General features: G+C 32.8%; 1 protein-coding gene across 1 annotated transcript; it reads right to left on the minus strand.

Annotated features, from left to right (window-relative positions):
• Positions 1 to 761: 761 nt before the first annotated feature.
• On the minus strand, positions 762 to 8,014 carry LOC132269898 (protein argonaute MEL1-like). Its single transcript, XM_059771122.1, has 22 exons — positions 7,342 to 8,014; positions 6,268 to 6,467; positions 5,978 to 6,127; positions 5,715 to 5,848; positions 5,474 to 5,583; positions 5,061 to 5,164; positions 4,499 to 4,634; positions 4,282 to 4,398; positions 3,932 to 4,039; positions 3,768 to 3,839; positions 3,430 to 3,549; positions 3,172 to 3,322; positions 2,972 to 3,093; positions 2,740 to 2,877; positions 2,507 to 2,649; positions 2,348 to 2,410; positions 2,209 to 2,272; positions 1,976 to 2,111; positions 1,798 to 1,871; positions 1,611 to 1,705; positions 1,470 to 1,501; positions 762 to 1,358 (listed from the first exon to the last, which is right to left on the minus strand). Exons 1-22 carry the CDS (start codon positions 7,897 to 7,899, stop codon positions 1,183 to 1,185), a joined length of 3,003 nt encoding a protein of 1,000 aa, XP_059627105.1. The 5' UTR covers positions 7,900 to 8,014; the 3' UTR covers positions 762 to 1,182.
• Between the last annotated feature and the right edge of the window lie 6,484 nt (positions 8,015 to 14,498).

Raw genomic sequence — 14,498 nt, forward strand, 5'->3', positions numbered from 1 at the left:
CAAGCACAGTCCTAGTTTCATCAAAAAATTTCAAAATCCAAGCCACATATATCAACAATCACAGACACAACTTATCAAAATTTCGAAACACGGGGCTTATATATGCCAACACAGGCTTCATAGTCACCGATGTTTCAAAATTTCCCCAAAATATCAAGAGAAATGGATTGCTGAAAATTTGCGGTCTGAGAATCGACCTGAGATGGAGCAGCGGTGGCCGAAGAATCGGCCGGAGATTAGAGACCAAGAGCGAGGAAGGCGACGATCCTTTTAGAAAATTGATGAGCTATGTGGGGCTTCGGCTTGAGACCAAAGTGGAAGAGATGAGGTGATTTTTGGTTTTTATGGCAGAGAGATGGGAGGAAGAGAGAGAGAGAGAGAGAGTAATAGCAGGTTCCAATATTTTGTGTTATATTTAGCAAAAGATTTGAAAAAACTATATTTTGACACCCATTGTAAACTCACCTGTTATATTTTGAAATTAGAACCCTCTAAAATGCCCATAACCCTAAAACAATTAAACAAATAAAGAGTACTCCACGAAAAGATTAATGCAATTTTTTTTCTTCTCTCTTGATTATGCAAATCTAGAGTACCTGAAAATATGAAATTTCAAAGCATTTCAAACCATGCAAGAAAATTTCAAAACAAATCTAACGCAATATGAGAAATAGACCATGGAAGTACATTTCACATACATACCAATGAATTAAAAGACAATATAACACTAACCAAACAAATATCATCACTTCCATCACCCATTTACAACCAAAGCTGGACTTTTCAATATGTAAATTCACTTCAAATCCATTGAGGTAAACATTTCTTTGAACTTAAAAAGACAATTTTGTTTAAAAAGATGCAAAAAGAATGACGGAAAACAAAAGCCTCTAGTTTCAATTATATCCCGCCACAAAAACTGATTACCCAAGTGTGAATTAACATGAGGTTTGTATCAGAAACATTGCATAATGAAACACTGCCCGCTTCAGGTAAATACAAAATTCTACCCACTATCCAAGCATAATAGCAAAAAAATCAATCTTCAAAAAACTAGTATGTTCACAGCCTTTCTGCCCAAAAAAGGAAGAGTAAACCAAAATCCTCCAAAGCATCTTCATTTGCCAGGAAACAAAAAGGGCTAAAAGGACAGCAGACTGAATAGAGAGCACCAACTCTGATTCAGCAGTAAAACATCACTTCTTTAACATTGTCCTTTATGACGGGAAGTGGCCGGACATCACCATCCCTCTCCCTTGAGGCCCTACCACCACTTGTTGACGCAGTGTCTGATGTCTCGCCCTCAATATAATAACGAGCGCGAAAGGCGGCTAAATGGGCGTAATAAGCAGGAGGCACTGGATAGGTAATAAAAATTGATATTAATACTCGGACCAGAAGGCATAAAAGATTTAATTGGTTACAGTGATAATAAAATAGAAAAAGGAGTCAAAAGATCCAGTACAAACCAATGGAAACCGATCTTGTACACCTTGCATAGCTGGAAGAAGAAAATAGTTCAGATTATATCACAAACTAGTCTGATGTTAAAAATAAAAGTTCTTCCAATGCATGAAATATATACAAGTCCAGAGAGTGGAAGAAAATACGTGTAACACAGATTATTTGTCAGTGTCTGAAGGCCATCCGCAGTAAACTGGTTTTCATCATACAACACATGGTAGTGTGTAGGCCTGCTTGTACCCTTTTCAAACAATACAAACAACAATGACAATTATTACACTATTTTTCATACATGTACATCTATAACAAGGATTTCCAACACATTGAGTTTACCTGAATTCCCGCATGGCTGCAAAGGTAGAAATCAAACTCAGTAGGGTGGCAGATCACCCTTTCCACAACAGTACCTGATATCACAAAACACAAGACGGTTCCCAATGTTGACTATAGTTTCCCAAAAAATAACAAAGACAAGACAGACATAAACCACAAGGAGAAGCAAGTTTTGCACCTGGTAAGATATTGCCACTCCTGTCTGTTGAATTGCGATCGGAATGATCGACTGGAAAGAGCCGTGTATGGTGCCTTTTCTGCACCACCACAAAGGTAACCGGAGGAAGATAATTTTCCTCTAATGAGGCACAAGCCTGAAAGAATAAAATCCATGGGTAAGAAAAAAAGAATTGAAAAGAGACACCAATTTGGCACTAAGTCCTGGTAAGAGGAGAACATATAAACAAGTACCCTTCGGATGGCATCCATTTCGTACAGCAAAACTTGAGAAAATTGGCCTTCACTGACGCCATCTCTGTCATAAAAATTAATCAGAAATTGTAAATAAATCAATTCTAATAAGTTGCACCATTCAAGAGTGCGCATAAACCTGTAGAATATGATTCTATGAGGTTTGTGACCCGTTGATCTCCTGAATGCAATTAGAAGTTCCCTGCCAAGCATGAAGAGAGAAGCAACCATAAAACCATAATAATATGAGGAGGAAAAACATTAAACATCAAACAAATAAAGCTTTTTTTTTTTCCACCTGATCATTCCACCATGGACTATGCCCTTTGTAGGATCTTGAGTTGTTTTGTAGAGATCCTGGATGATCTCTTGCCTATGTAGCTGTGCAGAGACCAGTCCTCTGTATTTCGTTACTTCTGGCCAGTCCATAGAAGCAACCACCTGTAAAATGAATATTCAGCCTTTTTAGCATAATAAATACAATGCTTGAAGGAATGTGAAAATGATAAGTGAGCATGGCTGACAAAATACCGCAGCTATCGAAGGGCTAGAGTCTTCCCCTGGCTGAGGATGAGTCACATCAGCACCGAAGATAATTGTAGGACGATCAGTTACGAGAGGAATTCTTCCTTGGATAGCATTCAGTAAAACAGTGTTTCGTCCTCCTACCTGGTAAAATTATCATCCACAATATAAAAATTAAAAAAGTTAAAATTTGAATTGAAGAAATGATGAGCACTAGAACACGTGATAAAGAACGAACCTTCACATTGATCTTGAGTGCCACATTTTCAAGATACTGTTTACTAAGCTTTGATGCATTCTTAGGCTGACAACATTGTGAAACTATTCCCAACTCCGTTTCACAGACGCGTTTGATTTTTCCTGTGGGAGTTAAAATGTCATTTTATGAAGGCAGTCACATCTTTCCACAAAATTCAAAGTTTGGGTTTGATTACTAACCATATGTTCCGCTATAATCGGGCAAAATAATAATTAACAACTGAAGTTGTTTCTTCATGCTTGAAGAATTCATGTAAATATCAGAGAGTGCTTTCTCAATGTAACTAGGATTAGCAGAATGAACGGGAAGTAAAGGCATCCTCTCAAAGTCCTTGCAAAATTGTCACAAAAAGTTCATGAATGTCAAAATTCTGTAAATTAAGGACATGGAGCGCAATTAAGAGTAAGAAAAGCCTTTGAAGGTACTTAAAACCATACCATCCCCTTCTCGATGCACATAGAAACCAAGCCATTGCAGAAATTAGATGCCATATCTGGTCTCATTCGTGAAAAGTTGATACATGTCCAAAAGTCTACCTTGCCCCCATTTACCATTTTCTACATAATCACAACTACAAAGGGTAAAGAACAAAGGCAAGAACAAGGCAAGCCATTATTTGTAAGAAGCATAATGACTGTTTCAAGTAATGCTTTTTGATGTCATCAACTAGTAGATATGTAGAACTAGTAAAAACTATAGTCCAAGGAATCCAATTTTTTCCCTATAAGATTATTTCACCAGTCAGAAACCACCAAACAAATAAGTGAGACTTCACCTTGTCAATCATGTTCCATTGCCCCACCCGTGGATCGACCCGCGCCTCACGCCCAGTATCATGATACTTAAGCTGGACAACCAAACCAGAGGTGAAGGATAAAATAACACACAAGGAGAAATGATTTTTTACACACAACATAAATTAAAAATAATAATACTTACCGTTGGAGGCGGTAGAACTCGTGCATCAATAGAAGTAAGTTCAGCCCTTACTCGAAGCCCAAATTCATTTGCAAACTTGTCATTATTGTAATTGTTATGGGCAACCATCTGCAGGAATAGGCAATATACAGCAATAAGCACAATCAATAATTTATCTTTTACTTATTAACCAATTTAGTTCTTTTATTTATTGAGGGTGGAAAGAGCATAGTGCGCACAGACCCAATTGTCTCAAAATCAACTACAGTAACTTTAACCACAGCAGCCTAGTAAATAGAGAAAAATATACTGATTAAGGTCATCAAATATTCAAGAGTATAATACAGATTATTAAACAAATTTATTCATACCTGTTTAATATTTCTTTCCCTTTCATTAGGACGCTGACAGGTTGCCTTCAGCAACGCACTCACCTGCTTCTCATTCAACCTTCTTGAATATCTTTGTCCATCAACAATCTTACAAATCTATAGTGAAATAAAAAGCCAGTGTCAGAGACAACAACTAGCAAACATGATAATTACACAAATAGCAGACATTATACGAAATAAACATAAATAGGGTAACCTCCATAGGCAGATAAACAGGTTTTGCATCATTGCCAGCTTGAACAGCAGGCAAGAACACATAGTTAAGGGCTATATTGTATCTCTGGCGGAAATATTGAACAACTGACACCGTTGCTCCGGTGTCAAGAGGAAACCTATTTAAAGGGAAAATAAAAAGTGGAATTAACAAAAGGAAACAAATAGAAGTACATTAATATAATTAGTGATATATGACTTCAACTGTTAAACATGTGAATCTAGCATTCTAGTGAAAACATATGTATGTTGGGAGTTAAAATTAGTGTCTCAATTAATACTACTTCCAAGCGCTTATGGTAAGCATTGTTCCAAAACCTTGACATTCATATATAGCCAAAACACAGCACAGTGAAACAACATATGTTGACCCAGCCACCAACTCATCCCATACTCCTCTTGTATTATATCCTCTAATCATTTTAAAACATTATACCTGTAATTTTTCAAAACATGAAACATGGTAGTAGCTGTCCCTACTACCATATAACACTAAAAACATGAAAGCAGCCCCAGAATGAAAGAGAGACAGATCAGGAGCTCACGTTAGTTGGCTTATTGGTTGAGCTGATATGCCTGTAATTTTGTAACGCTTCACATGCTCCCTGTGATCAAGTTCCACCTTAACACCCTTCAGAGCTCGCTTAACCTACAAGCCACAAACAAAATATACAAACACATATGGTACGAATTGGGAAAAGAGAGAAAACCAGAGTTTGCCCTGAACTAAGAAAATACAGAAAAAAAATAGGAATCAGATTGACATTGACCTGAAAACCATTCAAGATAACTTAGACTAGATATGCACATAATTAAATAAAATATAATGTCATATACTTTCCATGTCAAAATTAGGAAGGAAAAAATTAGGAAGCCAATTTTGATATCAACTGACAATAACACTTTTGTCTCCTGTTTAATCTGTCTTAGAAGAAGCTCCTTAGATAAAAGAACCTACCTTAATACGGTCTTGATCAGAAAGAGGCCTTGTTAGGTCTCTCACGTTGAAATATTTTGCAATGAACTCAGTAACTAGAATAGGTTCATAAAATGCTCTTGCTGAAATATCTGCACGACAATTACATGTCCAATGCAATTGAACATAAGCATTGATTAGAATAAGAGAATGTCAATAACCTAAAGATTGCAATATATTCTAGGGTGCATAGGTAAAAACAGAAAACTAAGGGAATTTATACCAATATTAAGGGAGAGACCCATCTGGGTTGGGCGAAGACTTTGATAGAATCCTTTATAGTATTCCAAACCATCACCAAGATACCCAGTATCTCCAAGTTTTGGATCAAAGAAAGACCTTCCAACAACTGAATAACTGGAATAAAAAGCTTTGATGAATAAGCCTAAAATCCTTCTAACATCCACATATAGACCTTTGTTCTTTAAACACTATATATATGTATAATAAATCAACAGAAAAGTAAATTTAAATTGTGTTACTTACATATTTGACGGTGTTGCTCTCAGGACCACGTCAAGAACTTGTATGGTGTCCTGAGGGGCCTCAAGTTGCCTTCTAGCTAAGAATTCCTTCAGAAACTGGAGTTCAACCCTGGCAGCAAATTTAATTGCAACCTTGAATTCACGTTCTTTCCTGCAAATAATTAATCATTTCATTAAACTCAAATAAAGTGAAGAATATGGCTTTAAAAAATAAAATATAAAAAAATTGATAGTTTATGACATGCAGGAGGCTTCATTTTATTAAAAATTAATGTGAGGAGAGCCAACTACCTGGTCGGCTCATCTTTGTCAACTAGCTTAACAACAAATTCCTTTGAAGAGAAGGGTAACGGCCCTGCTGTGTACAAGCTCTTACGGCCATCATAAGCAGGCCACCTTTTGCCCAAGTGTGATTCACGATACAATTCAACCAGTGTATTCACTATGTCTCTGCATACTTTCTTTGAAGAAACCTCAGGACTGATTGACACCTAAACCATCAAGAAGATTCATAATTTAACCACAATAAAAGGATGCAAACCAGCCATACATACTGTAAACCATGGTCGTACAAAAGAAAACTAGAACTTCCAATTCCTGCACAGCAATGACTTAAAAGTTCCTAATGATGGTGAAATATCTATACAACTCTGATGCAAGATCCATTGGTATCAAAGAGCAGGTAATCCATATAAATGTGATTCTGACAATAAATACATAACTAATTTTTACAACAGTCATATCAAACACAAAATTACTCCTACAAATTGGCAAATCCAGTATTTCACATTACTGATTGAAGCTAATCCTCTAACTTTTCAGAACACCCAAGAAACAGAAATCAACTTGAGCTAAATACAACACGGTCATAAGTAAAAATGAAAAAAAAAATTGTACCTAAAGTCGGTCAGTCTCTTAAACTTTGAGGTCCACAATTTCATTTTTATTTTGAACAAAAAATGAGAACTTTCCCAAATTTATTAATACACAAACATGAATTAGTCCTTCCAATTCAAGAGACATCCGAACAGGTCCCACACAACATTAAAAAAACAGAAATGAGGGATAGGCGCAAATTAAGTGATTCACCAAACAGAAAAATAAACTAGTAATCACCAACAATAAACAAAAACAATCAATAACCACGAAAATTATTCCCAATAAAAATACAAAAACAAAAGGCTTGAACAAACAGAAAAAACAAAGAGATGCGTTAAGCCAGAGCCCAGCTTATTGAATAGAACTAATCCGAAAAAATTAATAGAAATACGAGAAGAAGAATAAGAAGAAAAAAAGAAATTATGAAAGGTATATACAAAAATATATAGGCTGGTATATATGTATATATATAAATAGTTATCTCACATCATAATGGTGAAGATCTCGGTCGGCGACTTCGACTAGGAAGTGATTAGCTCTCACAAAACATTTGCGACCGACCGTTCCCCACCCCGGCCTCATCGGAACCCGCAAAGCCTTGGACGAAGCCGGCGGCGGCTGAGAAATCGCCTGTACGGACGATGAGGGTCCTGAAATAGCTTGTGCGGAATGAGCTGGTGGCTCCGGTGGTTGTGCCGGAGTCGGAGCCTGCATCGGTGGTTGTGTCGGAGTAGGAGCCTGCATCGGTGGTTGGGCCGGAGTCGGAGCCTGCATCGGCGCCGCAGATCCAAACGTGAGATTTGCCGCGAAATCGCGGCTGAGATGTTCCGCCGCCGACGGCATGGATGCTGACGAAGATGGCATTTGGGGTCCCCGTTGTGAGAATGCTGGACGGTAATGCGAAGCAGCCTGTGGATTTCTAGCCGGCGCCTGAGAGCCGTATGATCCGCCACCAGCTCGGCCTCTTCCTCCGCCGCGCCCCGATTGTTCCCGCCGAGGTTGCTGGCCTCGTCCGCCACCACGACCGCTGCCACGGCCAGACATCGTCGTCACTGAGAACGAATTTGTACAGCCTTAAAAGAGAGCTATGAAAATCCACGGAGAAAAATCCACAGCAGAGTAGATGGGTTTATACTCTGTATGTATATATATATAGAGAGAGAGAGAGGGGGGGGGGGGTAGACTTCGAACGTGTAGGGAGTGGGAGTTGAATAAGAGGAGTGGGTGAAACAAAGGACAAAATTGGGAAAATGAAAGGCTACATAGTAATGATGATAACAAATTAGCAATTCTGAGCGATATTGGGTAATTGGCGGGAATATCGGTACTCTTTTGCCCTCTACTTTTAATGGTAATAACGATTGTCCCCTAATTTGTCATTTTAATATGCAAACATTTGACGTATTGAACCTTGTTTTTTCCCAAGTCAGGTAATTGTCTATTCAAATTTATATAGTTTTCTAAAACTATAAACTAAAAAGTAAAAAGGACCTATCTGCAATTTTGTCATTTACTTATAGACCCTTTGTCCCTTTATCTTCCAAGTCAGGTAACTGTTTGTTCACAATTATATATCTGATTAATAGACCTCTAACGGATGGAATTTGGACTAATCATACATATTATTTATACGAATTAATTCTTATATGATTTGTTAAATGGATATTATATTTAATAATTTGATCTTTTAATAATAAAAACTCAAAAAAAAAAAAAATAGTATCAAAAGAAATGATAATGATGAAAAGAAAGAGAAAATACCGGATTAGACAATGTAAAATTAACTAAAATAAAATTGAGAAGAAAGTTTAGGAATATGACTTTGTTAAAGATAAAAAAAAACATAGGGGGAAGAATAAAGATAAAAAAATGCTTAAAACAATTTAATACTATTTGAATTGTATATATTATAAAGCTACAGATGCTTTGTACTATATTATATGTTATATTATGTCAGCTTGAATTATTACCCAATCATATCTATTATAATTCATATTTAATTTGTTTAATTAATATATTATCGGATGATATATTTAATCTATATATGATTTATTTTATTTATAGTTTTACTTTGTCAAAAGAAAAAAAAAAAGAAAAACACTCAAACGCCTCAACTTAAATTCTTGAGGGGTCTTATTTTGCACCACTAAATTGTAATCCCAATGATCAAAATTCGATCCGTTGGCGGTGCAAAAATTATTATTTTATTCTTGAGGGGTCTTATTTTGCACCACTAAATTGTAATCCCAATGATCAAAATTCAATCCGTTGGCGGTGCAAAAATTATTATTTTATTGAGGAGTCTTATTTTGTAGCATTTTCTTTTAAGTCCAAGTAAGAGATTATACTTAAAATTTCTTAAATGAACGTGTGTGTTTCTTATTAACGAAAAAAAATAAAAAAAAATTATACTCATTAATTTGGAAAAGTAATCTTCTTATGCACCTAATTTTCTTAATATAAAAATAATATGATTATTACTCCAAAATAAAATATAAAAAAACTTTTGGTGCTAAGAATCTTGCAATATCTTGCCAATTTCTCTTCAAATGAACAATAATTTAAGGGCGCATTCACATTAAGGCAATTACCTAATTTGAAAAAGAAAAAATAATTTTTTATTTTCATAATTAGCATAAACCCTTCTAATTTAAAATAATAAATGGATTGTTTTTATTTAAGAAACATATCAAATGAAAAAATAAGAACACAAAATTAAAGTGCAACGACATATTAGCATCACCTATGTACTAAACCCAATAAAGGATAAAGTAGTAAAGAGAATTTAAGGGGACAAATCGTCAATTATTCTTTATAAACCAACGAGGTAATAACTACTTACAAATAAATAAAAATTGCAAAACAGAAACGAAAAGGTAATATTACCACACTCCCTTACGTAGGAAAGCAAGCTTCGCGATGAAGGGAACTATTGTTCGACGTGTCAGTAAATTGTAGCGCGTTATTCACACCTGCGAGTATGGATTTATATGGGGATTATAATAATGTTTCATTGAATGGGCTCTGGCCATAGTACATGTCATGTTGGCGGCGTTGTGGTCGTGTCCGCAAAATCGAAACGTAATGGAAGGGGAGGCGGGCCTTCCCATGCAGGAGCGACATACGCCTGTGGGCCCTACTAGACCATTGTATTTGAAGTTGTAGTGGGGCCATTGTTTCCGTACGATTTTGCTTTTAGACGTTTAGGTGGTGGGTAGGAATAGGAAAAGGCCAAAAAAGTGGAAATAAATTTAAGAAAAAGCAAAAGGTTTGTATTGATGGAATTAGAAAAATAAAAGAAAAGGAAGAGACGTAGCAAGGGAAGCTCTTTGGAGGGCATTTCCGATAATTTACTAAAAAAACCTCGGTTGTTAATATATTTGAAAGGAAAATAGCCTAAGAAATTTTTTTTTATATATTTTATTATCGAGATGAAAAAAATAATTTTTAAATTTTTTATGCTAAGAAAAACTTTATTTACAAAATAGAAAATGCACAGAGAGACGGGCCATGATGAAATAACTAGGACATTTACGGAGTATCAGCTGTCTGTGGGGTTTCCCCAAAAAGTCAATTGTCAACCGTTTATCATTGGTCTGTGGGGTCTCCCTGGTTCGAAGTCAATAGTCAACACTTAGTATGGATTAGAGACTATGCGGAACCTATACATATATATATATATATATATATATATATATATATAATTACTTTTTATTTTTTATGTGTAAAAATCATAAAACTCTCATTATTTTAAAATTTTGATAATAAAATTTCAATTCGTTTTAGAAAAGTCTTACATTTTTTTAAAAGTAATCATATTGACTCAATATTGACACATTTAATCTTATTATTTAATGTTAAATTAAAAATTAAAAATTAAAAATTAAAAATTATTTTTTAAAATTACTAAAATTGTGTTTTAGAGAGAAAGGAAAGAGAGTTTTAGAGCATAGAGGGCATAATTTTTGTAATTAAAGGGTATTTTTGTAATTTTAAAAATAATTTTTAATTTAAAATTAAATAATAAAATTAAATTTATTATTTCATAACCTAGTTACCGGTCACATATATTAGGATAATATGATAACTTTTTAAAAGTATAGGATTTTCTTAAACATGTTAGAATTTTATGATAATAATTTAAAAATAGTAGAGGTTTTATGATTTTACCCATTTTTTAAATTTTATTTGAATATCTTTGTATAGGTGAAGCAGTTTCTCTTTAATTGAACTAACATTTATTCATTTTTTATAAATTTATTTATTTATTATTCTTTTTAGGACCATTTTCAATTTCAAGGCGTGCTTTCACTCTCTTTTGATCGAATTCTTAAAGAATCCAACTTTCTTTCTTGTCTTCTTTTCGGAAGTTTCAAGGATGCAACAGTTGATGCCATGACCTTTATATATTGGAATTGGTTCCTGAGAATATTTACTTAATTTGAGTTTGCGTGTTCAGATACTACGCAAATTGATTCTTTTTAGTGAGAGTGTTAAATTTACAGTTTCTAATATCTATATGATACCTATCAATATATAATATATATTTCAAATATTGAATTGTTATGGTACTTTTCTTTGTGGTAAAAAAAACTAACTACAAGAAAAAATTTAGACAGGTAAATAGTTCATTAGAAAAGTCTAGTCCACCAAAGTTCAACTCAAAATTAAGTCCTTAAAATTTTAAAAGTTGAAATTTGAACGTCTAAATGTTGAATTATTGCTATAAATTTAAAATTTTCTTTATACTTATTTGAATTTCAATAGTTTAATTACTGCTTAAAAATAAGGAAAATCTCATTCGCATAAAATTCAAAATGGAATTTACATAATACTAAATTGTGTAATAATACACTAAGTTAAATAATATTAATTTATTTTGCCTTTGAATTAAAAAAATATATATATATTAATTTATTGAATTGAATTACCAGAAAAAACCTAAGAACACCCCTTCTTTTCCTTTTATTTTTCACAATCAAAAGATTCTTCCGCAAGTTTTCCTTTATCACTTTCATTTAAGAATGAAATTCTCTCTTCTTTTTCCTTTTTTCTTTATCTTTAAAAATTGAAACTTCGTAACCCCTTTTCACATGGAACAATCGTTCTGTGGGGTTAAAGAATTTCGAATATAAATGGTTCCTTGCCGTGTGGTGAGCTCTAATACTTTTTCTTTGAAAATTATTTATTTAGTTGTGTTGTTTTTTTTTTTTTTTGTTTTTTTTTTAATTGCATTAAACCTCTTACCCTGTTGCATAAAGTCATTGAAGGCCTGTTTGATATATACATCTCGTTTGAGTCTTTATTTTTAATAAGGGTGATTACGGAACTCGATATATACCAATTGATAAAAATTAAATCTAATTCAATTTGTAATATAATTTAATTCGATCCAATTCAATTTGTAAAATATCGAATTGGATTAGTTTTACTCAGCCTAATAAATTTTTTTTATGTTTGACCATGCTCTTACCCAAAATATGTACCCCAAACCATTCCAATTATAACAAGTGAACCAATTACATAATAATATTCAGTAATCTAAATCTGATAAATGTAATTATTATATTTATATTTAATATTTGTATATGATATATTCTTAATGGACCGGATTAATGCATCGATTAAATTTTAGAGACCTTAATTCGTGATCTGAACCCTACTGATTTTATTGAAACGTGACACTGAAAATTCTGTCCGATCTCGAATTCTTAATTTATAAATTAACGACCAAATAATGAAACCAAAAATTCAATTCAATCCGCAGATCAAACATAGTTATAGAAAATTGCAAGCAAGCCAATGGAGTGGGCATCTGACGTGCCTCTCTTTCTAAAGCGTCAATTGGAAATGTATTGGGATTCTTTACCCAAATTGAGGAATCAGATAACTATTTTTTTTAATATTTCAAATTCTTTATCATTACTTTTGAGGCCAAGGTTTCTTCTTTTGAACTTAAAAGTGACTTGTTAAACTCAAAAATATTCTTAAATAAAGTGTCAGTTTCTTTACTTTTTGTTCAACTTCAACAAAGAATTCTTAATTTATTAAGGGTCAAATTAGGAAACACATCTAAAATATGTTTATAGTGCATATTACATATTTTACGTTGAAAAAAATACCTTTAAAGTTTTAATTTAATGCAAATAAGTCTACTGACAAATTTAAACTATAAATTGACTAAATTACTTTTATTAAACTATAATGGGATTCTTTACCCAAATTGATGAATCAGATAACCATTTCTTTAAATATTTCAAATTCTTTTTCCTTACTTACAAGCTAAGGTTTCTTTTGAACTTAAAGTGATTTGTTAAACTCAAAAATATTCTTAAATAAAGTGTCTTATTACTATTATATTTAATCACTTTCTTTACTTTTTGTTCAACTTCAACAATTTCAGTGGATAGGTAGTTGAAGGCCTCTCACGCAGAGGATATGTAACATGTTCATATTCCAAGTTGGTCGCGCGAGGACGGGAACGCAGAGCTTTTTCTTTTGGAAACGGAACCATGAAATGTACTGGTGTAAATTTTTGACCACATCTTTATTTCATTTACATTAAAATAATACTTACCCTTGTTTGGAATCAAATACTTTTAAAAATTAAAATTGAAAAGAAATTAAATTGTAATTAAAATAATATTTTATTACACGTTTTGAAGGTATGTAATTTGTAATGTGTTTCTAGAACGAAGAGTCTTGTGGTCCGTTAATATTTCTCATATTTCTTAAAGTAGATGGTGAGAGTTAGAGTCTTCAAATGAACAAAATAAATATAAAAGTGATGTATGTGAGTTTGCCAAAACAAATAATAATAATAATATTATTATGATATTTGTAGGAAAGGTAATTTGTTAAGTAAAGTGGTTAGTTATCACATAATAATAATTTGCCTATTCATGAATTTTGAGTTGACGTACGTGTTAAAAAGGCTTAATAAATTATATTTCTTATAAATAAACTCAATTAATTTGTTCTTTTGAAGACTCGAATTCTTATCGTCCACTTTGAAAAATAAAGAAAATATCACTTAGTCACAAGACACATTATAATAAACTCAATTATGAAACAAATGAAAATTCATACAATGTAAATATGAGAATTAAAAAGCAAAAAAATAAAAGAAAAAATTCAAATAAAACACACTTTGTAGGAGTCCAGCTAGGCACCGATGTATTAATATAAACTTATTCGACTCCCTTTGAAATCACGAAAAGTGTTTTAATGAGTAAAGATTGAATCTTTGAATGAAAATATCTCAATTAAAATACATTTTAAGTCGATAGATCTTTTTAATGTATAAAGATCGACTCTCTGAAAGAAAATGAGAATTTTTAGTTAAACTTATTCCAGTCTCCTTTGAAGTCACGAGGAGTGTTTTTACTGGGTAAAGAATAAATCTTTGAATAAAAATATCAATATACCTTTTAAGTCAGTAGACTTTTTTAATGTATAAAAATTGAATATTTGAATTATATATATATATATATATATATATATATATATATATGTATTAATATTCTATTATTTTTTTCATTTTGATATATATAGCTATAAAATTTAACTATTGTTCCACTAAAATTACTTTAAAAATACACTATTACCCTTCTCATATAATTTTCTAAGTCCAGTCCCACGTC

This window comes from Cornus florida, unplaced genomic scaffold (assembly GCF_030987335.1).
Source record: "Cornus florida cultivar Cherokee Brave unplaced genomic scaffold, ASM3098733v1 CherokeeBrave_3.0.0_Hap2_Chr08, whole genome shotgun sequence".
Classification (NCBI taxonomy): Eukaryota; Viridiplantae; Streptophyta; class Magnoliopsida; order Cornales; family Cornaceae; genus Cornus; species Cornus florida.